The following is a 24247-nucleotide window of genomic DNA, read 5'->3' as shown; positions in this document are numbered from 1 at the left end:
TGTTCTCAATTCATGTTTTGCAATAGCAAATGTGAATAGATAAATATAGTCAGATAAATTCTCCTTTATCTCCTAGAAACGAGTTACTTGGGACCTTCTTTTAATTAAGTGAGCTAAAAAAACAATGTTAATGAAATAGAAAATGTAGTTTTTTACAAATTAAGTTACGTTTTTTCCCTTTTTGTGTCCTTCATTCCGATATAATTCTGTGAACCATCAATAATAGACACTGCAGGCAGGGCTGGGCCTGTGCTGCCAGAGAGCGGAGGGAAACTGCAGAGTCAAGTAATCACTCTGTGGCTGCAACACTTAGCATAACCAAGTTATATTTCTTCCATTGTGAACATAGAAATAAGTACAGCTTTAAATTTAACACTTAAATACTATCTGAAGCCACTGAGTCTTTGCTTACAGCTACACCGGCATGTTGCTGCCTCAGTGTGTGTTTTTAGACAGCGGGCCCAGAGCAAAAGAGACATGCTGTGTAAACAACAGGGACAACGTCACACACACACACACACACACACACACACACACACACACACACATCTGTCCCATCATGCCTGCCATAGACAGTTTTTAAACAGACAAAGCCAACATGACCTTTTAGATTACTGTTTTGAACCTTCATGTTTGGCATTTTGGCCGTCGCCATGTTGGTTACTTGGAGCCAGAAGTGACCATATTTGGACGTGAGGGTGGAGCTTGAGAGGATGGAGAGGTTGGCAAAGTATCAAAGTAATACAGTTATACAGTCTGTGCCCAAGGCGAATTAATTAGCTGGCTAATTAGCAAGTTAACGACTGTGTGTACAAAATGAGATTCTATTTGTGGTGGTGGCTCACTGGGGATGTTTATTTGTTCGACTAAAGAAGCTAGGAGAGCTTTTGGAACATAGCGGTGTGAACACAGATAGCTGCTAATCAGTGCTAACATCTAAATACAATAATGGTAGAATCTGAGTGTAAAAACTGTGCGTCAGACTTGTTACACAAACACGGCCCAGAGGTTACGTTCAGTGACTGAATTAGCTGAGGTGACACCTAGCAGACAGCTAGCAGCTCCAAGCTGTCACTCAAAGAGGCCACGCCCCTAATGATGCATCACTTTTAGCCTTGTTGTTGCGATCTACTTGAATCCAAAGATCGCAAGTGGCTAAGTGAAGGAGTGTGACATCTATCTGACGCGCAATGATCCAGTTCGAGTCCAAAATCAATTTAATGATTTATTAGACAAAAAGAGTAAAAACAGCAAAACTCGAATTACAGCTCATAATTTAAAAACATACAGTTGTCATGAAGAGAGAAATGAGCTATAGAGACCCAAACTGTTTTTTGTACCAGGCTGTAAACATGTTTATTTCTGCTGTAAAGTTTAACATGGGGCTCTATGGGGACTGACTCACTGCTGGAGACAGCCTCAAGTGGACGCCAGAGGAACTGCAGCTTTTGGAACTTCCATGTTGGCCATTTTTCAGCCTGGGCGGTTGTGACTCAGTTCTTATTTAAATCCTTTTAAAATCACCCGGCAGCATCCACAACTGATGATTATAATTTAATTTTTTCCATTATCAACACAGCTTTTCCTCTTTTCCTCAGCTTTTCAGATCAGTAACGAATCCCCCGCTGCCTGTCTCTTAAAGACGGGATGGGTTCAGACCTCAGAAGCTTGAGCGGACCATCAAACGGGGTCACACACGGTCGTGATCAGACAGAAGGCTTTTGTTTCACGGCTGAATGCAAAGTGGAGCCGACAGCGTCTCTAGAAACAGAGAGGAGCTTTAAAGGTGCGAGGAGCTCCACATCCCGCTTGTTGCTATGGAACGAAACGATAGCAAAGATGGCTGACTTACAAAGAAGGTTAATGATGAGATGTGATCACATTGGCTGACAAAGAAGAGGGGCAGGGAAGTTTAACACCTATACGCCCCCTCTGGTGCTCCCATGTTTGAAAAAACACCGCGAATGTGCCCTCATGGATGCCCCTGTGGTAGATAAAAAGTGCCCCCCCTCAGGTGCCCTTTCAGTGGATAAATGATTTTTTTAAAATTAGATGGCCTTGAACACTCGTACGCATGAGACAATATGCCCTCATGAGGTTCCCTTTGTGGCTGAAAATGCCCCTGTCGTTGTTTCGCATCACAACTTGCCCCCTTTTTTTTGCCCCTGCCCCTCAAACAGCCTGAGTACCCCACTGATATGCCCCATATACCCCACTTTAAAAACATCTGAACTATCCTTCTAACAGCAGTATGGCCCATGATTTACAGGTTAAAAGTGTTGTGAGGGACATTTTGTGATGCTATTTGATACTGCTAGCAAGATCAAATGAAGAGCTAGCATTAGCCTAACATGCAGCTGCAGCCAACCTACGTCTACTGGTCAATAGCATGAGTGGTAATGTCAAATAGCTGTCCATCCATCCATCCATCCATTATCTATACCGTTTATCCTGTTTAGAGTTGCGGGGGACTGGAGCCTATCCCCGCTGTCATTGGGCGAAAGGCGGGGTACACCCTGGACTGGTCGCCAGTCAATCACAGGGCCAAATAGCTGTATAAAACATAATTTATTATAATTAATGTTTTTCACAAACATTAAATATATATACATATATATATATTATACATTTTTATGAATGCTATGAGGGCCTTATTGGGATTGTTAAAGCGCCTCAGTGCCACAGTAGATTAGGTCTGCAGTATGCTATATCAAATTATTGAACATAAGACATATACTTATATGACACGATTTTTTGGGGGGATTTGTCGACCTACATGAACTGTAGTTAATGCACTGAATATTGATATGTGCCTCATACAAGCCCCCTTTAAAAACCCTAAACTATCCCTTTAACCTCTCACCGCCCATGAAGCTGTGCTGCTTTGTGTTGGTCTCCATAGTTACCCCGTTGAAGACTGAATGACAGTCAGCTGTCTTTGTGTTTTCCTCTCCGGCCTCAGCTCTCTGATTTCTGTCTGCTGCAGCTTTTAAACCCTCGTCTGTTTCCAGCTCGGTGTCAGCGGACGCTGCAGCAGCCACATGGTTTTGATTTCTGTGTTTTTTTCTGTGTCACAGATGGAGACGTCAGCGCACCGTCAACACACCGGCACGGTGAAGAGGAGGAGGTGGGGGGGGCTGAGGCAGCAGTGGAAGCTCCTGGGATTATTTGAGATCGATCCGCAGCACGAGTTCTACAGCCTGACCTGCATGATGAAGGAGGGACTGGCTGCAGCCACACAGAGCAGCATAGACAACGCACCTACAGTGAGTACGGGTCAGCAGAGGCAGCAGCAGCTCCCGATCAAAGGTCGTCCACTAACAGTTCTTGTTGTTTCCACTGACTGCTCAGATTGTTATTCTAAGTGTGTGACAACAGTACAGAAACAGACGTTACATTGCTCTCTTCAAACACACCAGACTCCATTCACAAAAACGATCATTTTACAGTTCAGATCATAGGAGTTGCTAGTCTACTGCTGCATGGATCTCGTAGTATGTAGAGCGATGTAACGTCTGTTTCTGGTTACATCAATCATCTTCCTCTGTAACAAAAAGGTCTATCTCTGTAGGGATCCTTCCTGTGATGTTTCACACACTTAGAATAACAATCTGAGCCTGTCAATGGAAACAACAAGAACTTTTAGCTGATGCAGTTTTATTGAGCGCATTTGCCCTTCAAAGGATTACATTGCAGTCAATAAAGTCTGTGTCATGGCTGACAGCTGAAGACGTCTACTTGAGCAATTCCAAAACTTTTTGTTCCTTCAAGACCCCAAAATATGTTTAAATAGGGGGCCCAGGTTCCAGTTTCACAATGACTTTCAGTTCATGACTTACAGACCAACCACACAGGAGCTCTAAAGTTCAGTTCAGAGTCAAAGATGACCTCATTTATTGTCCTACAGACCGTCTGTGTCTCTGAGCAACAACACCTACAGATCCAACTTCAGCTTTATTCTCAGACAGCAAAAATAACCAGTACAAAGAGTGCAGCTGAAAGGGGGGAGTCCCCTCCTGAACGAGGCCTTAAACCAGAGAGGTATGCAGAGTGAATGAAGTCACAGAGCAGGTCAACACAAACACACACACACACACACACACACACACACACACACACACACACACACACACACACACACACACACAGAGTTGCTGCTTCGTCTAATCCCAGTCAAACAGCAAACGCTGACTCAACAGGCATCAGCCTCACCGTCCTGTCTGGGTTTAACTGCAGAGCCCTAAAAACACAGCACACACACACACACACACACACACACACCTTTTACATAGACCTTTCACTGGCTTTAGATGTGATCTCTACTAATCTTAACTTCCTCTAGAAATTACTAATCCAAACAAATATTCTATAGTTGTGTATATATTCTGTGTTTTAACTGTAAAACCAGTAACTTAGATCTGCGACTAACAGTCATCAGATGAACTCGTGCATCCACACGTCTGCTTTTAGGACGGCCTGCTTTTATTAATGAACGATTTAAAAGCCCAAATCAGTCAGAATTACATTTACTGTAAAATGTAGGGCGCTTATAGGGGCTGAATCTTGATGCAAGTCAGCGTATATTCAAAAGTATGTGTACAGTGAAACACTCGCATGTGACTTGTGAGAGAGTCACTCGGGCTGCCCCGTGTACTGCACACGAGACGAGAGCAACCTGTCAGGGTGCTTTGCCCAAAAGTAGCACCCCCCCTTTTGGGTGAAATCAGTCCCTCTAATATGAATGGTGGTAAATAAAAATCCTGCAGACGTTTAACGCTATCAAGAGCCCAAATCCAACAGCCAGTCAGCAAACAGATTTAGACTTTTCTGATCAACGATCGGAGTCGTGACGTTAAGGTAATCAGAGTTAGAGGTGTGCGTGAGTCCTCTCGTGTCTGCCTCCATCAAACTTGATGGACGTCCCCATCTTGTGGCCGGGTGTGTCATAAACTGACATCACACACACTGTGTCTATGTTGTCCCTGTATTAAAGTAAAGCAGTGGTTAAGACAGCTGTTGTTAGGGGATAGTAATGATGATATTACTGAGTATTTCCTACGTAAGAGGCTTCGGTGTGCTCACTTATACGATGGTTTTCACCACAGCTTATCTGAGATATGAAAACCTGAAGAATTAGGTTTGCAAATGTGTGAAAAACCCGGTGAGAGAGGCCGACTGCAGCTCCTCTGTTTACACACAGCAGTTGCTGGTTTAGGAAAACCAGTATGAACACAACACCGGGTCCCACAGTACCACTGTCATGCCTGAAGCCACAGAGCTCTTCTTTTATCCTCTTTGCCCTTTGTTCCTTTTTCACTGTTTGAGACTCAGAATTTGACGCAGAAGCTGAAGACATGTTACTGCAAGAGATTTCTCATTGACCGACAGCGCTTTGACAGCGCTTGTTTTCGCCCAGAAGGGGGCGTGGTCGCTCAGGCGAACGGGAAGTGACGTTTAGTTGCTCTCATCTATGATTATCAGTGACAGATTAATATAGTCATGGTATGTGGATCCAGTATCGCACTCTCATGCTCATGAAAGCCATAACAATATAACACTTTCACATTTCACTCTTTACTCAGAGATTTTTTTACCCATCGACCGGGGGTCTCAACAGGTAGCTCGTTGCCTGGATTCTAGTTGCTCGCCAAGAGGTTCACAGACTCTGTACAAAAATCAGACGACAATAGCTGCTCCTTGAAAGCCTCCTCCCACCTCAGTTCAATCAAAGACACAGATGTCCCACCCCCTCTAATACAAAATAATAGGATAAGGCCGATCAGCTGTCAATAAAAAACGGTGACACTCCTGGCAAGTTTGTCAACACCTGAACCGAACCAATCACAGCAATGCTACAGTGACCTCCACCAGGTCAGTTACGCTGTACGCTAGTTGAGCTAAAGTGAGGAGTTTGGTGCTGTTAGCCTGTTGAGCCACATTTATGATGGACGATGCAAGTGGCCACGCCCACAAAAAGCAGAAAACAAACTATTTCCACGTTTTTATTCACGAATGTGATGGACAGGTGTGTGCGCCTAATCTACCAACGTTTCAGTCGACAAAAGAACCAACACGGGGCTCCACCAGCAGTTACAGCGATGTGATGCAAGTAGCTCTTGGCCCCTTTTTTTGGAAGTAGCTCTCAGAAGGTTGGAGAGCCCTGATCTATACACATAATGTTTTCTGGCAAACTTCCTTCATGTGTCTGTTTTCATGTTTTCATAAACCAATTAAAGTTTCTTCAACAGAGAAAACAAGGCCAATCAGGTGCATGCAAACAAAGAGGAAAGTTAATCAAGCTGTTCTCTCAGATACAGACGGTTAAACATGTAACATGCGTTACTAACTAGCTGCAGGTCACGCCACGGCTCTGACGCTCCTTACTGAGCAAAACTATTGACATGTGAAAACTGTGCTAACTGACAGAGAACACATAGATGCATGGGTGTGAGCTGCACTACTTTATTTTACTTCACTTGGATCTTAATGTTTACTAAATCAGTGTTAAAGTGTTTTCCAGCCACCGCTGTCTGTAACTCTCAGAGCTGTTAGTCCCACGTGTGATCAGGTCAAGGTGGCGTTTACATAGCAACACAAAGCATGCGTTAAAACTGTAATTAGTTACATCATCTAAATAGAAAATATGTGTAATATTTATAGCGTAATGTTGAGCTTGGTAATCATCAGTGACATGTTTCCTCTCTGTCCGTCTGCAGGCTGAGCTGTCAGACGATGATTTCAGACTGCAGGTCACTCAGATTCATAAGGTAGGTACATCCGCCTCAACACCATTGAAAGAGTGATGAATGCGTACGCCTGAATATGTAGTTCAGTGTGTGCGTGTGTGTGTGTGTGTGTGTGTGTGTAGGACTTTACCATGGAGACGTTTGCAGGCCCGGTGTTTGCCAGCCTGCGAGGCTCTTTAGGAATGACGGAGCAGGAGTACCAGCAGTCGCTCTGCTCTGAGAACTGTTACCTCCAGTTCATCAGCAACTCCAAGAGCAAGGCCGACTTCTTCCTGACGTGAGTCACGAACGACTGTTCCTCTGTTTTATTAAGAAATTAAGATTTGATTTTGAACAGAAATTCTGTAAACTGTAACCTTAACCTCACCTGTGACCTTAACCTGAAACCTAACAGAGTCTACTTAGATATAAACAAAGTTATAACAACTGTAATCCTGATAACCTGAAGGGTACGTTTGGTATTTTGTAGCCTATTTTAACAGATTTCTGGTTCTCAATGACTTAAAGGTACAAAAAGTTTTGGAATTACTCCACAAGAGTTTCAGCCTGCAGCCGTGAAACAGGCTCTAATGGCTGCAACATAATCCTTGATGGGTCAAAGGTCGTCCACTAAAAGTTCTTGTTGTTTCCACTGACAGGCTCAGATTGTTATTCTAAGTGTGTGACAACATGACAGAAAGGATCCCTACAGAGATAGACCTTTTTGTTACAGAGGAAGATGATTGTTTTAACCACACACAGACGTTACATCGCTCTCTGCACACACACCAGACTCCATTTACAAAAACAGGGATTTTCTGGTCCACCGCTGCCTTGATCAGTTGGTTTGTTTTTGTTTTTATTGTGGGACTTTGATGCTTTAAATGTTTAGTTTGAGTCACAATCTACACACACAACACAATAATTGTGTTGTACAAGATAACACGAAAACCAAGCAATGGAGGCAGCAGTATACCAACTCCCATGGCCTGTAAGTAAAATGAATGTTTTTGTGAATAGAGTCTGGTGATGTAAAGAAAGTGACGTAAGGACTTTTTCAGGTTTAAAAAAACATTTCACTCTCTGACAACATTACAGAAAGGATCCCGACAGAGAAAGACCTTTTTATTAAAGAAGAAGAGGATTTTTTACATCGCTCTCTTCAATGTCACCAGACTCCATTGACAAAATTGTTCATTTTAATCTGCAGAACACAGGAGCTGCCGGTCTGCAGGCGCCTTAATCTGTTAGTTGTTTTGGGTTTGTGTGTGACTTTGGTATTTTCTGTAGTTACTTTGGATCACAATATTTGTGTAATACACAATAACAAACACATACTACCAGATCCATGCAGCAGTAGACGAGCAGCTTCTGTGTTCTGCACAGTAAAATTACCATATTTGTCGGTGGAGTCTGGTGTGTGTGCAGAGAGCGATGTAACGTCTGTGTGTGGTTAAAACAATCATCTTCCTCTGTAACAAAAAGGTCTATCTCTGTAGGGATCCTTTCTGTCATGTTGTCACACACTTAGAATAACAATCTGAGCCTGTCAGTGGAAACAACAAGAACTTTAAGTGGATGACCTTTGACCCATCAAGGATTATGTTGCAGCCATTAGAGCCTGTTTCACTGCTGCAGGATGAACACATCTACAGGAGACTTCGTCACCAGAAGCTCCCTCTCACTCTCTCGTGCGAGAACATGCCCGCTCCGCCAAGCTAACACCGCCGCTTAGCATTTCCTACCCGGTTTGAGGCACCTACCTGTCCGACAGAAAGAAGGCCAACTCTGAATCGCTCTCTCGCCACGTTCGCCGGTCTGAATGGGACCCAGTTGGTAACTTGAACCACTCCCACAGTCTCCTGTACGCTGTGATTGGCTCAGGGAACCACGTCAGCGCCCCTCCTGAAAACGTCCCGTGTAAAGCAGAACAACAGAATAGATGCAGAGGGAAGGGTCTCACAAGGGTCTGCACACACACTCACCAACACACATGCACAGAGGCCCAGAAGTGATGATTATATTATATTTGTAAAAGTCTATATTTAACTTTTCTAAGAAACTCCGACTTATTATACCTTTAAATAAAAACGTCTTATTTCTTTTTAAAAAGTGGGAAAGGTTTGTGTTGTTGCATTATTCATAGGACAGAGATCTTCTTCCTCTCTGCTTTCGAACTTCTAGAAATGATAAACGCTTCTTTTTGAAGACCCAGAACAAAAGGGAAATCAAATTCCTTCTGGCCAACCTGAAGATCTACATGGAACACCTGAGGAAGTACCCCCATTCACTGCTGGTCAAATTCCTAGGTACAAACACACACACACACGAACACACACAAACACACACTTACACGTAATGACAAACTATAGTTAGCAATCAAATCTAAACAAGCAGAGCGGGATCACACTAGATGTTGAGATTTAGCGGACACAGCGTGTCTGCAGGCTCGTATGAAGGTAAAGTTATGTGCCATCAAACCAAAACTTTATTAATCCCAAAGGAAATGACAGAGCTGGATAGCACAAAAAAACAGTACAATACAAATAATAAAAAATGCAAACAACTCAAATTTAAGTGAAAATATAAAATTTAAAATGTATGGTTTAATGAGATGTAGAAAAGTATTATTGCACATGGTGAACATCATATAACCTGATATTGAAAGTGTTATTGCACATGATATCAAAAGGTGCATATGGTGATAAAAAGTCCCATCATGCTCCATGTTTCCTCCTGCTGAACGGGGAGGAGTTATACAGTCTGATGGCCACAGGTAGATCAGACTTCCTGTGGCGCTCTGTGCTGCTCCTCCGTGGATCTCTGGTAGGACTCCAGTGTGGCGTGCAGGCGGTAGGCGGTGTCGTCCATGACACTGAAGCGTTTCCTCAGCATCCTCCTCTCAGACACTTCCACCAGAGACTCTAGCTCCACTCCCAGGACAGAGCCCGCCTTCCTGATGAGCTTACTGAGTCTGTTAGCGTCCTGTGCCTTCTGCCCCGGCACACTGCAGCGTAGTATGCTTCTGCAGACGTTGAAAGATCTGAGTCTCAGAAATACAGGCGGCTCTGACCTTGTAAAGTGCAAAGTGTACAGTTAGAAGCGTCGCCTGACTCTTATAAAACAGAATTTGTGAATCTGTATCTGTGCCTCTATTTTACCACTTGTATCATTATTTATACGTCAACTTAGCATTTTTTAAATGGACATATAACTCGTAAAGCTCAACCTTTCCGTTTGAATCCTGTTGAGACTGTTGTTCCACACACACGCAGGGAAGTCCTGGCGCTTTCCATGCCGGTGTCGTGCCAATTTTGTTATCCTCTTCCTGTTCCTCCCCCGACCCAGAGATATAGCTACGTTTATTGGTCGATGCCTCAGCCTATAGGCACTAAATATCTAACATTGATTTAACATTGTTTATATAATATTTAATAGTTTTCCTGTATGAACGATCACAGTGACACAGTGAGCAGAGCATTCATGGCAACAACGCTGCGACTGGCTTTCGGAGTGACGGCTGCTTAAAAATATATATTTTTTAAATTAGTAAATTACTGAAGTGCTTTATTAAGGCCCGCCTTCATCTGGGATGGTGTGAGCGGCATTTTACATAGAAACAACGTGCCCTACACTATGCAGAGCATCAGCAACATCTCTCCTGCATCTCTGTGATATCCTTTTATGATGATATACGAGTTGCAAATTAGAGGCGCAGATACAAATCCAGATTTACAGACACAAGTTCAGTTGTACGAGACACACGTCAGGTGACACTTGCACTTTGAGTGAAACAGCACGGTGGAACAGTCTCAAAAACAATCCGCACAAATAGGTGGAGATGACACACGAGGCACAGATACATTTCAGTCTCGCAGATGAGTCACAGACACAAATCACTCTGCGGTTATTGTGCATTGTGTTTCACGAGTTAGGAATCCCAGCTCTGGAGACACTGGTGCAGCTGCCTTCTTATATATCTTATATATTCTTATCTTAAATCTGTTTTACGAGTTCTGAATATGAGACTGTTTCCTTCCCATGAAGGAGCCATAAAAGTATCAAAGCTATCGTAGTTTGATCTTTAATCAGTCCCTCAAGGAAGTTGCAATGTTGCAAATTCAAGCAATTGCTGCAACTTTTCCACAAATGTGACCAATCATCTCATTTCCCCACACGTGGGAAGTCTTACATCACCAGACTCTCTCAAACATGAGAGCGTATCGTTCACTCGCTCTGAAATATGTCCAGAATGCGACCTGCTACAGATGTGCTGCACAGCTTTAAGCAGCCAGCTGATCGTCTCTCTGTCATGAGCTATCTTCGGCCTTGAACAGCACAGTCATCATGGAGACTCCACACAGTGATTCCATGATAATAACTCCAACACTCGATGTCTTCTTGTGATTGGTTATCCATGTTTAAGTGCTGAAACTGTTAGCCGTCCACTTAGCCACTTCCTGTTGCCTTGTGCTGAGTCTGTTGACCAATCAGAGGATGTGTTTCTAACTTTCCACTAATCAGAAGCTCCATTACAGATGTGTGTCTCAGCGCTTAACTCAAACAGTCATTGTACATTCTCTTATCAAAGGTGTTGTACTGCTGCAGCAGAGTCTCTTTGCATGTATGGAGAGCACTGAATGAGCATGTGCGGTGTGAAATGAGGATTTCATGGCTTTTGACTTCAGTATCATTCAGCTTTTACACATTTTGCCCTGCCATGGAAATCCACCGGAAGTGATGTCAGAAGACAAACGCTCACTCAGCCGATAGATGGCTTTATTGGAGTGTTTGTCCCGCTTCTAAAAATCTGTGTTTAAACCTGTAAACTTCCATTTGTCTTTAGCGCTGTTCACATTTGATTCTTTTCTGTCAACATACGTCGTTAATGACGAACCCATGGATGATCCGCCTGATTAAGCTCACTGATTGAGAAGACGCAGCTGAAGAGAAAGCAGCTGCACAAACAGAACTTAAAGGAGAAACAAAATGAGACTTGATGAAAGTGATTTCTAGTTCCACTCTGTGTTAACCGGATGATTCATGAGTCAGATATGTGTTGAGCTGGACTGACTGATTCCTCTCTTGTGTTTTTCAGGTGTTCACAGGATCAAAGTCCCGCACAGACGGAAGGTACAGACTCGTTTTATCAATCTTCTTCATTATGTTGCATCATGATTACAACGTGTCACACAGTGTTATAAAGCACATTTCACTCGTCCCCTGCAGAAGTACTTCATCGTTATGCAAAGTGTCTTCTATCCAGACGATCGGATCAATGCCAGGTAAGCTTGCTTTGCTTTCCGAGCGTGAGCCGTGTTGGTTCAGTGTTACCGCCTCACAAACAGCCTCTGTGTGTGCTGTGATGTGCGTTTTGTCTCGTCAGGTACGACATTAAGGGCTGTGAGGTGAGCCGCTGGACCGAGCCGGCACCAGAGGGAAGCCAGATTATTGTAGTGCTGAAAGACCTCAACTTTGAAGGCCAGTTCATCACTCTGGGTGAGGACGCAGGAAGCATTATTGTACCCCCTACAGGACACACACACACACACACACACACAGGCTTTTCAAAGTAAAAGCATTACACATTTAAAAATAGGGTGTCTCTGTGCAGCGTCTCTGTTCTGGATGTCTGACTCGACGCTGGAGGACGGGCAGCAGCTCGTTCTCCCTCTCGGCCTTCACACACTCATCATGCTGCACTTTGTTTCTTCAGCTGCTACAACAAGTTAGTCGTGTTGCTTTGCGGCGCAGACGCAGGTTTCAGACCTCTTTAGTGATTATTGTTTCTTCTTAACGTAACTCGGGCTAAACCTCCAAACCAGCGATAACGAGCCGTTTCTGGGGAACAGTGCTTCGCTTTAACGAGGAGCTCGCTCCCTTCCTGTGACAGACATGAGCATCAGCAGCCTTCCTGCCGCGTTTGAACCATAGACTGTATACAAAGATTATCCTAACAACAGCCACAACTAGCGCAAATCTGACCTGTTGCACAGAACAAAAACAGTAAATGAAATCAACCTCACTGTCCGTTTTGGAAACTTTAACAAACTGCCGTGCAGCAGACATCTGCTCCCTTCTTCAAGAGGCGTGGTGCAGGCAGTGCGCGCGCACACTCACACCGGGTTAATGTCGTAGCATTGTGTCTAGCTTTTTTAGGGACTCATCGAGCATTTAGGGATAAAGCGCTGTTTTATGGGCAGAAAATGATATATCTGCCAGTGCCGATATGTCATTTTCAAGCCATAATCTGCAGATACTGATAACGTGCCGATAATATCTTGCTTCCCTAAAAAAGATGGTTAACATGACAGCTCTCTAAGGGCGCGCTGACACCTGAAGTCTGTTTGTTTGGTCCGAATCAAACACCCAATTGTCACATGTTGCATTTTGCCTGGAGTTTGGTTTGTGTTCAAACGGCAGCTTTTACCAGCAGACCAAAAGTTTTGATGCGCGAGGAAACTGCTCTCTGATTGGTCAGAATTTCCATGTGGGAAAACTCCCTGAAGTAAACAAAGAGAGAGAGCACACTGATCCGTCACTCTCAACACGACCACTGTAATGTTTTGTTGTTGAGTTTTTTACTTTTAACCGTCACCGTTCCACAGATCGATCAGCTGCATCTCCTTTAGTTTTTCTCTGAACACTTTGAACACCTGTGTTCTCGTGCGTCCCGACCATTCGTGAAATTGTTTGGTCGCCCATATTTCTATTTCCTCCTCGCTCCCTCACTTCTGTGCTCTACTCATCTCACTGCGTGTCTCTGAAGATGTCAGCACCTGTAAACTACAACGCACAGTTTCATGGTTTGTTTCCTGTATTTGGTCCGTTTACGTTCTCACCGGAATCAAACCGGACCGCGGTTTGTTTGGAAACGGACCGAGACCCGTCTTTTCTAGCGGACCATGATCCGGTTGTTTGGTCCGCACCAGAGTTTCATTCCGGCGTTCACACCACCTGAACGAACCGCACCGAGGGGACAAACGCTCCAGGGTCAGTTCCGTACAATGAGAGCAGATGGAGACACGTCGGACATCTATATATACAGTCATTGGTTTGGACACAACACTTCAGAGACTTAACGGATACGTACGGTAATATCCGGTGTGTAAGACACATTTTAAATCATCTCTTTTCATCTAAAAAGTGGGCGTCGACCTATAAACTGGTGCGACCAATACACCAGTATAAAATGCAGAGAGAGGTATTTTATTGTGTTACAGTATTTTGCCCAGACGATGGCGCTATAATCTAGCGAATCACGTCATCATCAGGGTTCATACATTCATGGTCAAATAGAAGTACTTTTCAAGGACTTTCAAGGTCAATTTTCAAACTTTTCAGGCACTGTCAGCAGTTGTAAACTGCATAATGTGATAGAAGCTCATGCACACACATTAACTCAGCTGTATGTTGTGCAAATCAAAACAAATCAACTTAAATCAACCCGAGCGTGATCCGTCCCGTTCAGTCGGGGAAAATAACAAAAATGCATCAACCACCAGAATATTGTATTAAGTAGCAATAATACTGAAAGATAAGGCAAAATGTTCCACTACAAGCATCCATCACATTACTTCACAGTGGCTCAAAAAGAGCAGAAGAAATTCATCAACTTCAGCTAACATTAGTGTACTTTTCTGTCTGACAGATCTATATGACACAAATACTTCAAGGTAAGGCCAGATGGACGTTTTAAAGAGTGTCATTCAGTTCCTTCATCTTCTCTGCCAACGTTTTCTCCAACGCCTCAAGATTTTTCTCTTTTTCTTTTGCTGCTCTTCTCAGTCCGCTTGACTTTGAAATGAGGCAGAGTTTGCCCTCGGATTCAGCTTTTTCTGCATTGCCATCAGCAGATTTCACCAGGGCTTTCACATCCTCTTCTTTTTCACCTTCATCTCTGTTGTCTCATCCATTAAAGTTTTTCTCTTCTGCTTCCTCTGTTGATCTCGCTTTTGGCGTCTTTCATCATCGAGGTACATGTGGTTCTTCTGCCTGGCAGCAGACGTGGAACGTAGCAATTCCTTTGTGTAGCCAATGTTTTGCAGCCCGCTGAGCAATCAGTGAATGTTCTTTGAGGTTCTCCTCCATCATCTCCTTGTTGACGGAGAAGCCCCTCTCAACAGAAGCTTGAGCATGCGAGAGGACTAGGCAGAGTCTTACTACCTTTGTTGGATGAAAGTTGATGGTAAAACTCATCCAACCTATCACTTTGTGGATTGAACTTTCTGAAGGCATCCGAGGTTGACATCAGGCTGTGGGTGTGAGTTTTTGGTCACTCAACTCTTTGTTGTTAAGGAGCACCCTTGGCTCCAGAACAGACAGGCTTCTCACCAGAGGATATTTAACTGGTGCCTTTTCACAAAGCTTAGACACCATCTTCATCAGTTCCGCCTGAACTCAAGCCTCAGCCTCTCAGCTCCAGAGTTCTTCACATGTTCCTCCGAGGCTCGCTCTGTAGACATCCATGTGGTTATCTTTGTCCTCATGCTCCACTCTGAGAAGCTTTTCTGTGTTAGTTGCATTCTTCATCACACTCGGCTTGACAAACTTCTCCTTTAGACTTTTCAGCATAGTTGTGAGATCATTGCACATAAATGGGCAAGAGTTCATCGTGCACAATCAGCTCAGCTTTCTTGAAAGACTTTGTGCACGGTTCTGTGACTTCTTTTGTTCTGGCAGCACTGATGTATGTTTTCAGAGAGGGCAAAATCTGAAGAGCACGCTCAGCAACCTCCACATTTTCTAGCCATCGGTGACTGCAGAAGTCAAGAGGGAAGGATGTTGAACCAGTGACTTCTGTGTAGTCCTCTCTACGAGCGGGAACATCCTTAAATAGCCATTTAAGGCTGGGCAGGGCATTTCCTAGGTCCCAGTCTGTGGATGCACAGCCTGCTCTAACCCTCCTGTTATCCTTTGGGTCAATTTGACCCCATTCAATGTTTATCATTCAAAAAATAATAGTTAACTTTTTTTTTTTTGCTTCATATTTCATGACTTTTCCTAATTTGACGGGGACAACTGTTTAAGCATAAAATTATCATGATGATATTTTTTCAATGTGCTGAACACATAAAGCACACATGGTGTTCCTCTGGGGTCAATTTGACCCCAAGCTGTTTGAGCTGTGTACAACTTGTCTCTCTGTGTGCGTGACCTAACACCCCCACACCTGCAGGTGCAGAGTTCATACTTTTGAGTTGATACATAACAGGGGGGGGGGGATGATACTTCTACTTCTACTCTAATGTAGGCCTGCAAGTTGATAACAACCAAGTCTTTCCAACTACACATACCCCTCTAAAAGTATCATCATATGAAGTGAGTAGAGTGAGAGTGTTGACCCTCCAGTTGTCTCTCGACCACCAGCAGACACGCGCCCTTCCAAACATGGAAAGATGATATGGTCCCTTTCCCCACTTCAACAGCAGGGTAGACTTAGCGCTGCTAATATTATCAGAATGCTTCCAGGCCCCACCAGATATGCAATCAGCCATGTTGAAGACATCAAGTCATCATTAGAGCTCTTCATAACACCATCCATTGAAAATATTGTACTTGGGATGACACATTTTGCCGATCCCAAGCCGGGTAACAAAAGAGGAGGGGTGAGTGAGACTTATAGTGACTAACCACAAATATGTTACAAAAAAAGGAGATAAAAATAATTAAATAAATATGCTTATGAGAGGAAAGGGGGGGTCACCAACATCAATCAACATGGTTCATTCTGTGAGAGTCATGAATGTGCACCCCAGATTAGAAAAGATTTGGATGAAAGATTTTTGTTTGATGTTTGACCTGATGGTGGCGCTACATGAAAGGTCACATCATCACCAAAACCAACAGGGTTCATACTCTTGTGTTCATTAATGTTGTCAGTAAATTTGAGAAGATTTGTATGAAAACTTTTCAAGATACATTAATTCTAATTTAAAAGTTTGGCCTGATGGTGGCGCTAGAGAACAGGTCAACTCACCGATAAGTTTCATTATCAAGGGGTTATTTATGTATTCAACTAATAAACAAAGTGCCTGACACAAAGACTTGGTCAACAATTGTATGCAAATCATTTTCTGGAGGCAGACATCAAGGGTAAAATGTGTTTGAGGATAATAGGAGGGCTAAAGGCATTATGTAATGTGTGCAAACTACAACTCCCAACGTTTAGCATTTTCCTCCCAGTTTGCTTTTCAATGATGATTCATCATCACCAGTGCAGCCGCCATCCTCACAACTATAGCAAACTATCAAGAGTCAGGAAGTGTTACGGCTGACTAGAACTCAGGTGCAGAAGCAGAGGCAGGAGGCAGAGAGTAGGGCAAGGATGTTCGTTTATTCAGTGAGCCTGAGTTTGAGCTGCAGGGGTCCAGTGCAGGGGAAGCCAGGGGAAGGAGCAGAGGACGAGGGCAGCAGGAGTGCTGGAGACGGATGCAGGGGGGTCGGCAGGAAAACTGCAGGGACAGGAAACAGGAGTTAGGGTAAGGAATATACTGGCAAAAAGTAAACTATCACAAAGGCTTGAAGGTGACTGACTGCATAAACAGAGTCTATGATCTGGCAGGTTGGAGGAGTCAGGACTGGATCTTTATAGCAGGCTGATTGTGATGGACTGCAGCTGACAGCCTGGCTCCCGCACACCTGCTTCCACTCCTGCAATTACCCACACACACACACAGACAGGAGGGGGAGGGAGAGAGAGCCTGCAGGCTAGGTAGGAGACCATGACAGGAAGTCATTCAAGTTCGTCCTTTGAGAAGATTTCACTTAATAACACAAACATCTTAAAACGTTTGTAAACAACCACAAAAGTGATGACAACATGTTGTCATTTACAGATAAACATGTTTGCGCTCCCGCGGTCCGAGCTCCACGGGCGGAGCATTTTAAACGTAAATGTCGTGTCAATCATTCAGTTTATTTAATTGTCGGAAGCGAAAATCGTGATCAGGATTAATAATCGAGCGCATGTTTGTTGTGAGGACAGATAGATTCCAGTGTTTAATCAATGCGCTTCGTTTCAGGCCAAGAAGTTTCTTTTTTGGACCATAGCTCTCTTTTTATTTCAGGTTTTCCTTCAGATATATTAAATATCTTTATTAGTTTTAAAGTTTTAGGAACAAGACATGATCTCTTTACGGATATTTTTCCAGATCAGTCCACAGAGGCCTCTTTGCAAAGTCTGTGCCTACTCCAGTATCACTGAGGAAGCGGTCTCATGTTTGAGAGAACATTGAAGGTTTGTCCTTGTGCCAGCAGGTCATGGCCTCTAAAGGCATGAGACCTGTTATGCTTTTTATCCACATGGAGGCTTGTGGAGGCTTGTCAGAGATCCACTGAAGTAAGATGAACCTTCTGGCACCAAACAGAAGGACACCAGTAACTTTAACCTGTGGGGTTTAGGGTTCACCGCAGGATGTCAAGCAGGAATACGATACAGGTTAAGAGTTCACCCAACATTTCAGAAATGTCTTCACAGACATTAACCCAGAATCTGTGGTGTAATTAAATTGCATTTCTTTGTTAGTGGACAAACAACCAGAAGGGCTAAACCAGACATCACTCCACTCCTGATCTGAGACGATTAAGCCCAGGTCTGTCCCAGAGTGATTTAAGATGAGTAACGCCCTCTGCTGGGGGTGCCAGGTAAAGCCTGGTAATTAATGGTGATTAACTTTCAAGGCGTGGGATCCTGCAGTACCTCTTCTACAGAGGTACTGCGTGTAGCCTTACTTTTCAAGGAGACACAGCTACGGACCTGTAAATACCGACAAAAAAGTGTGTTGTGGAAAGGTTGTATTGTTCATTGAGCTGGTTAAAAGATTTAACAATACCATTAGGCACCAAGTCTGCTACAGTATAAATACCCTCGTCTGACCACAATAGAAACGTGCAGTCCTCAAGGCCAGAGGGGAAAGTCAGGATTTCAATGAATGGGGGTGAGGGTAGAGCCCCTATCTTCCTAATATTTCTTCATGCCTTTAATGTGTTCAGGAGGAGAAGATTACCCTTAAAGGTTTTTTGAAACCAAGTCATTGGAGCCGGGTCCAGAGGCACGGCCTCTGAGATATATTATATTTTATGCTCATTCTAACTCTTCATGTAGAGTCATCTTTTTGTTCTCAGCTGAAAGTCTGCTCTCAAGATTCACTCCTGTAATGTTTTCCATTTCTTGGAACCAGATGGATGTTCTTAGGACTGTTGCCTGTTAGTGATGGTGTAAGCATCAGACACCCAGAGGGAGTTTGATGGGCACAGGCAAGAAAGACTTCTTGTGGCGCTCTGTGTGGCCACCGTGATGTCAGTGGTTTCTTAACCACTTGGATTACACCTCGGGATATGGCTGCTGCCGTGTTGGTTTACTGGAACCAGAAGTGAATATATTTGGATGAGAGGTGAGAGGAGCTTTTTCCAAGATGAAGGGTCTGTGTGTGAGCTAGTATAACCACACAGAGGAGATGCTGTTTGTGGTGTTGACCGACTGCAGATGTTGATTCATTCGAGTAAAGGAGTTGCCTCTTAACCTCCTCCCATGACTGCAGTTCTCTGTGATCCCATCAGGGAAAAGCCAACAACTGCTGACTCCTATGTCCTGGCCGACGATTTAATAAATGTTTGATTAACTCTGAACATGCCAAGCCAGGTATGGCGAGCACAGTAGACCTTGTAACACATGACCTTTTTATGTGATGTTTATGTGTTAAACGCTCAAGGGTTCTTTTAGAAGAAAAGAAAACCTAAAACACTTTTAAACAGAAAATGTAAACAGGGAACAGAGGGAATATCTCTTCAAAATAAGTTTCACCCTCTTTACTTTGTATTGTCAGTTAGGTGAGCAAAGAAAATGTAATTACAACAAAAATAACTCTACATATGTATTCAAACCAACTAAAAGTCCAAATCTAACGAAATATGAACTTAAATAAACGAAACTTCACCCAAATAGTCTCTTCTAGTCCTTTTTCACCCTGAAAAAAAACATTAAATCTGCCGATGCCGTCGTCTGGAGCTCAGACTTCTCAGACAGAAATTCCATAAATCCCACAGAGAGGCAGATTAACTGTCTTATTTTTGTCTGAAAAAAAACCCAAAAGGCTCCAACAACACAAACAGAGAAGTTGAGACCAGTGACTGTGCGTCTGTGTGTCTGCCAGCAGTACCCGTCACTCAAGTGAGCCGGCCCCTATAATTTAAGGCTTAATATAATTCAAGCAGATGTGTTATAAAATCGTTCACCCCCCGTACAGTTATCTTGAACAGTAAAATGAGCTATTTATAACAAAACATGTTTTTATTTCTGCTGTAAAAACTGGCATTTTCCCATTTGCCGTAATGTTATTGAGTTTTTTTAAACAAATTCTTTTTACATTGTTTAGTCTCAACATTAACTCCAGTAATCGTGTTTGCTGTTCCATTCAGGGTTTTTATAAGCACCATTAGATCAAGAAGGTCAATGACACTTAACCTCATTTAGGCTTTGTTAGCTCACTCCAGGACTCCACTACTGCACTAACAAGCCACTAATTTAAGCCACGTTCATAAAAGCCACTTAAATTTCCTAGCTAAACTCGACCACATTAAGACCTACTCCCGGCCTTATTTAAGTCTTGTCTGTGAAACTGACCCCAATATTTTTAACTTGGGTTTTCATCTTTGGAATGAAGCTAAGTAATACATTTCATTATTTTCTCCCTGTGTTCAATTTCAGTTTTTAATTGTGGTCTGGCCTTTGATTAGTCCAAGGAATTTGAATTACAGCCAGGTATTTACTCACTCTAAACATTTATGAACCTATTCTAAGGTACCATGGTCTCTTGGTGAAAGACTTAAGTAAATCTGAGTCATCTACGCAACTCTATTGTCTTGTATTTGGACTTGAGGGAGCATGAACAGGTTGAATAACAGTGGCCCAAGAATTGAACCCTGGGGGACTCCACTTTGAATGTTGATCCCGCAGAGTTATGATGGTCACCTTTGGCAACAACATCGCCTTAAAAATATAACTCAAATAAATCTAATTCAGATAAAAATGTATCTGATCAATATATTTCTGTTTGATAAGTAATGTTATGTGTGTGTGTGTGTGTGTGTGTGTGTGTGGGTGTGTGAAGACCGACAGCGTCCCTGGCTACTGCGGCAGGTGGAGATCGACACACACTTCCTGCGGAGGCTCCATGTATTGGACTACAGTCTTCTCCTGGCCCATCAGCCTCTACACCACGACGAACGCCACCAGAGCCTCTCCTTCGCTACTCTCATCATGAGAACCAAAAAGTCAGTGTGTGTGAGCAGTTTTATCTGCTTAGTTCCCTGGTTTCACGTACGCTGCAGTATGAGAGTCAACATATATAAATGTTTGTCTGTGTCAGTCTTAGAAATATCCCCAGGAGTATGAGGAGAACTGAAGTATTCCATAAGTCGATCAGTAGATTGGTTGATAACGACTTCTTTAATAATCATTGAACTCTGATTTAAGTAATTTATCAAGCAATCAGTCTTAAAGGTTTAATCTTGAAGATTTTCAGGTAAATAAATGTCTGTAAGTCTCTATCTCCAAATGAGGTAACACATGCTGACTGAGCCTATGGCCCACTGATGAAAGCCTTTGCATTTGCAGTATATAGTATTATTACAGACTGGGTGTCTGTGGCGGCGCCCAGTTAGTGATGCGTTTTCCATCAGCCAGCAGTGGTTGGTCTGCCAGAGAGGGTAGGCGGAGCTAAGCGGCTGCTTTTCCGCTCTCTGCAAGTGTTGCAAGTAAACAGTAATCTACTATGGCTGAACAAACAAAGAAAAGATGGATGACTACAGATACAACTTCAACAAGAAGTGAAAATCCAAAGAAGAAGAAACAAACTCGACGCTCAGATGAAGCAAACAGTCTGAGAAGCAAACATGCAGCACTGTCTGGATATCTGGGACGTGTGCTCCCGCAATATCGCCATAAAGTGACGCCAAAGAGAACGAAACTGAAATCTTCGAGATTATATCTTTAAAGAATTAATGTTACAGGGCAACGTATCCAGTTATGCACATTTTTTCTTGCATAATCTTACGAATTTCAAACACTTTCTTGTTAAATCTGGTCATAAAACAACATACTGGATAACCCCATTCGCTAAGCAACAGCTAATGTGAGAATGCAGCCAACTACTACATAACATTACCGTTAGCTAGGAAGTCACTGAAAGCTAATAGTTTTGTAGTTTTACACGATTCAATAGAAGGGCTTAAATTCCTGGATAACAGAGGGGTAGATCGGAACAAATAACTACTTACCGTACTCAGGGCAATCATGAATATTAAGGGCAGTCCCTCATGTTCAGTGATTTAATACACAAGAAGGAGAAATGCGTATGGATGGCCAACCAACTTGCATAAGTGGAATAGCTGGTAATAAATCTTAAGGTGGAGTGTTGAACTGAATCCGGTGGTTTAAGAGTGGAGTCAGAGGCATGTCTATTGTTAACGTCTCCATAATCCTGAACAGACAGGAAGACGGCTTACATGTTCCACTTCCTACAGAGCAGAGCAAAAATAAGTCTGTGTTGAATTATCCTGGGGATTTGGATGTGTGACTTGACGCTGGAGGACGGGGAGTAGCTCGTTCTTCCTCTCGGCCTTCATGCACTCATCCTGCTGCACTTTGTGCATTTTTTTCAGCATCTTGAACGAGTTAGTCGTGTGGTTTTGCGGAGCAGATGCAGAGCGAGGCGTAGTGATACTGGATTTGTCAAGAGAGAAAATAGTGCCAAAAGAACGGCGCAGTATATGAAATCGTAGGACGATGATTTTGCGTTGAAATAGATCACCATCACCTGCATGTTGTTTTGGTAGGGGCCTGGCATCTCACCAGAACTACTTATTTGAACTATCCCTTTAAAGCTCCTGTGAGGACCTTTCATGTTGTGTGGATGTTAGCGCCCCCTGTTGACAAAGCATCTTACGTCCTCTCTCTTTGACGCTCTTGTCCTGTACATGTGTAAGTCGTGTTTTCTGATGAATCTCCTTCTTTCTTTGAACAGTCAAACCTATTAGGGGCATTTCAAGCAAAATGACTATTCAATAACATTTCATATAATTACTCAATAACTATCCGACCATTATTGGAAGACCCACCGTTGCCGACAAGGGCAATTGTGCTGCAACAGCCTAAACCGTTTTCATTTGAACAAACAGGCTGAAAATCCAAAAATGCATGACTGAAACACGCTGCAGATGAAAAAACGTGCTGCAAAGAGCCAAAACAAATGCATTAACATCAGACGCGCTGAAATACGAAAACGGTGGAAAAATACACAAACCCAGAAAACACCCGCGAAAGAAAAGCACTGCCAATCCAGTCAGCACAGACCTGCAGGGACTCTTCCGCGCAAACACTCTTATGTACATAGTAGCAGGCATCTAAGAGCATCACAAGTTAGTTTCAATCAAACTCCAAATGTTTACATCCCGTCGTGTCTTTCGAGCCTCTCTGGTGTAGTGTTTGATTTTGCAGAAGGACTCTGAGCTGCAGGGTGTGATGCTCTGTCATGTGTGCTGCGATGTCTTCATCAAAGAATGAGTTTGTCTCTGCGAGAGTAGATGAAAGTGCGGAATGAGAGTGTGAGAAAACTCTGTTACGTGTGTCTCAGGGTGAGAGTTTGCAGCCCCTGACATCAAAGGAAGATGTAATGTGAGCTGGGTTCCTCGTGCTGTCACTCATCCCTGCTCTCCTTCCTGTGACTTTCTGATTCAGATCTGTGAATCCAGGCTCCAGCCCGATCCATGCAGGCACTGCAGCTGTCCCTGGTGCAGTGCCAGAAGAGGACTCCCCCTTGCTTTTGTCTGAGGTGGACGGTGGCTGTTTGAAGCCAGAAGATGCAACAAGTGGTGGAAGTCCTCAAACATGCCCGGGCAGTGACGCAGCTGAGCTTCAAGACTTCAGGGCCCAAAACCGACGTTTACTGCCCAACCTTAAGAATCCTCTGCATGTGATCGATGGGCCGGAGCAGCGCTACTTCATCGGCATCATTGACATTTTCACAGTTTACAGTTTTAAGAAGAGGCTGGAGCATTTTTGGAAGAGGCTGAGACATCCAGGCCGGTCCTTCTCCACCGTCAGTCCACAGACTTACTGCCTCAGGCTTTGCCACTGGGTCCAGGACCACACCAAGTAGATGCAGAATTACAGGCAACTGTCTGATCAACCAAAGCTCCCACACATACAGACACAGACTGTTGGGTTTCCGGCTTCATAAAGCCGAGCAATGCCGCTTTGTGTAGCCTTTAGTTTAATTCAATCTATTCTCAAACACCCACAGAAGATATCTACCATGGCTTACGATGCTTGGACAAACAGCCAATGAGTTATGGCTAATTTCCTGCTAAGCCCCGCCCTCTGCAGGACTAAAAGGTGATGGCAGTTTTGTCAACCAGTCACTCTCATTTATTATATAGATTAGCATCACATGCTGCAGGTTCATCCATATTCTGTGCCCATCATCTCTCCACATGCTCAGAACACAAGCCTCCCCTGTTCA

The 24247-nt window shown here is 43.5% G+C and overlaps 1 protein-coding gene across 1 annotated transcript; it reads left to right on the top strand.

Annotated features, from left to right (window-relative positions):
• The first annotated feature begins 6743 nt into the window (after positions 1-6743).
• Positions 6744-23926, top strand: pip5kl1 (phosphatidylinositol-4-phosphate 5-kinase-like 1). Its single transcript, XM_069677338.1, has 8 exons — positions 6744-6767; positions 6869-7023; positions 8910-9034; positions 11824-11858; positions 11955-12010; positions 12112-12224; positions 20837-21005; positions 23626-23926. Exons 2-8 carry the CDS (start codon positions 6878-6880, stop codon positions 23882-23884), a joined length of 903 nt encoding a protein of 300 aa, XP_069533439.1. The 5' UTR covers positions 6744-6767; positions 6869-6877; the 3' UTR covers positions 23885-23926.
• Positions 23927-24247: the final 321 nt, after the last annotated feature.

The sequence above is a fragment of the Semicossyphus pulcher genome, unplaced genomic scaffold (genome assembly GCF_022749685.1).
Source record: "Semicossyphus pulcher isolate SPU_LCO1_2020_fin unplaced genomic scaffold, fSemPul1.0.p SCAF_28, whole genome shotgun sequence".
Lineage (NCBI taxonomy): Eukaryota > Metazoa > Chordata > Actinopteri > Labriformes > Labridae > Semicossyphus > Semicossyphus pulcher.
Note: the sequence above shows the minus strand (reverse complement) of the source record. Positions and strands in the feature narration are given on the sequence as shown.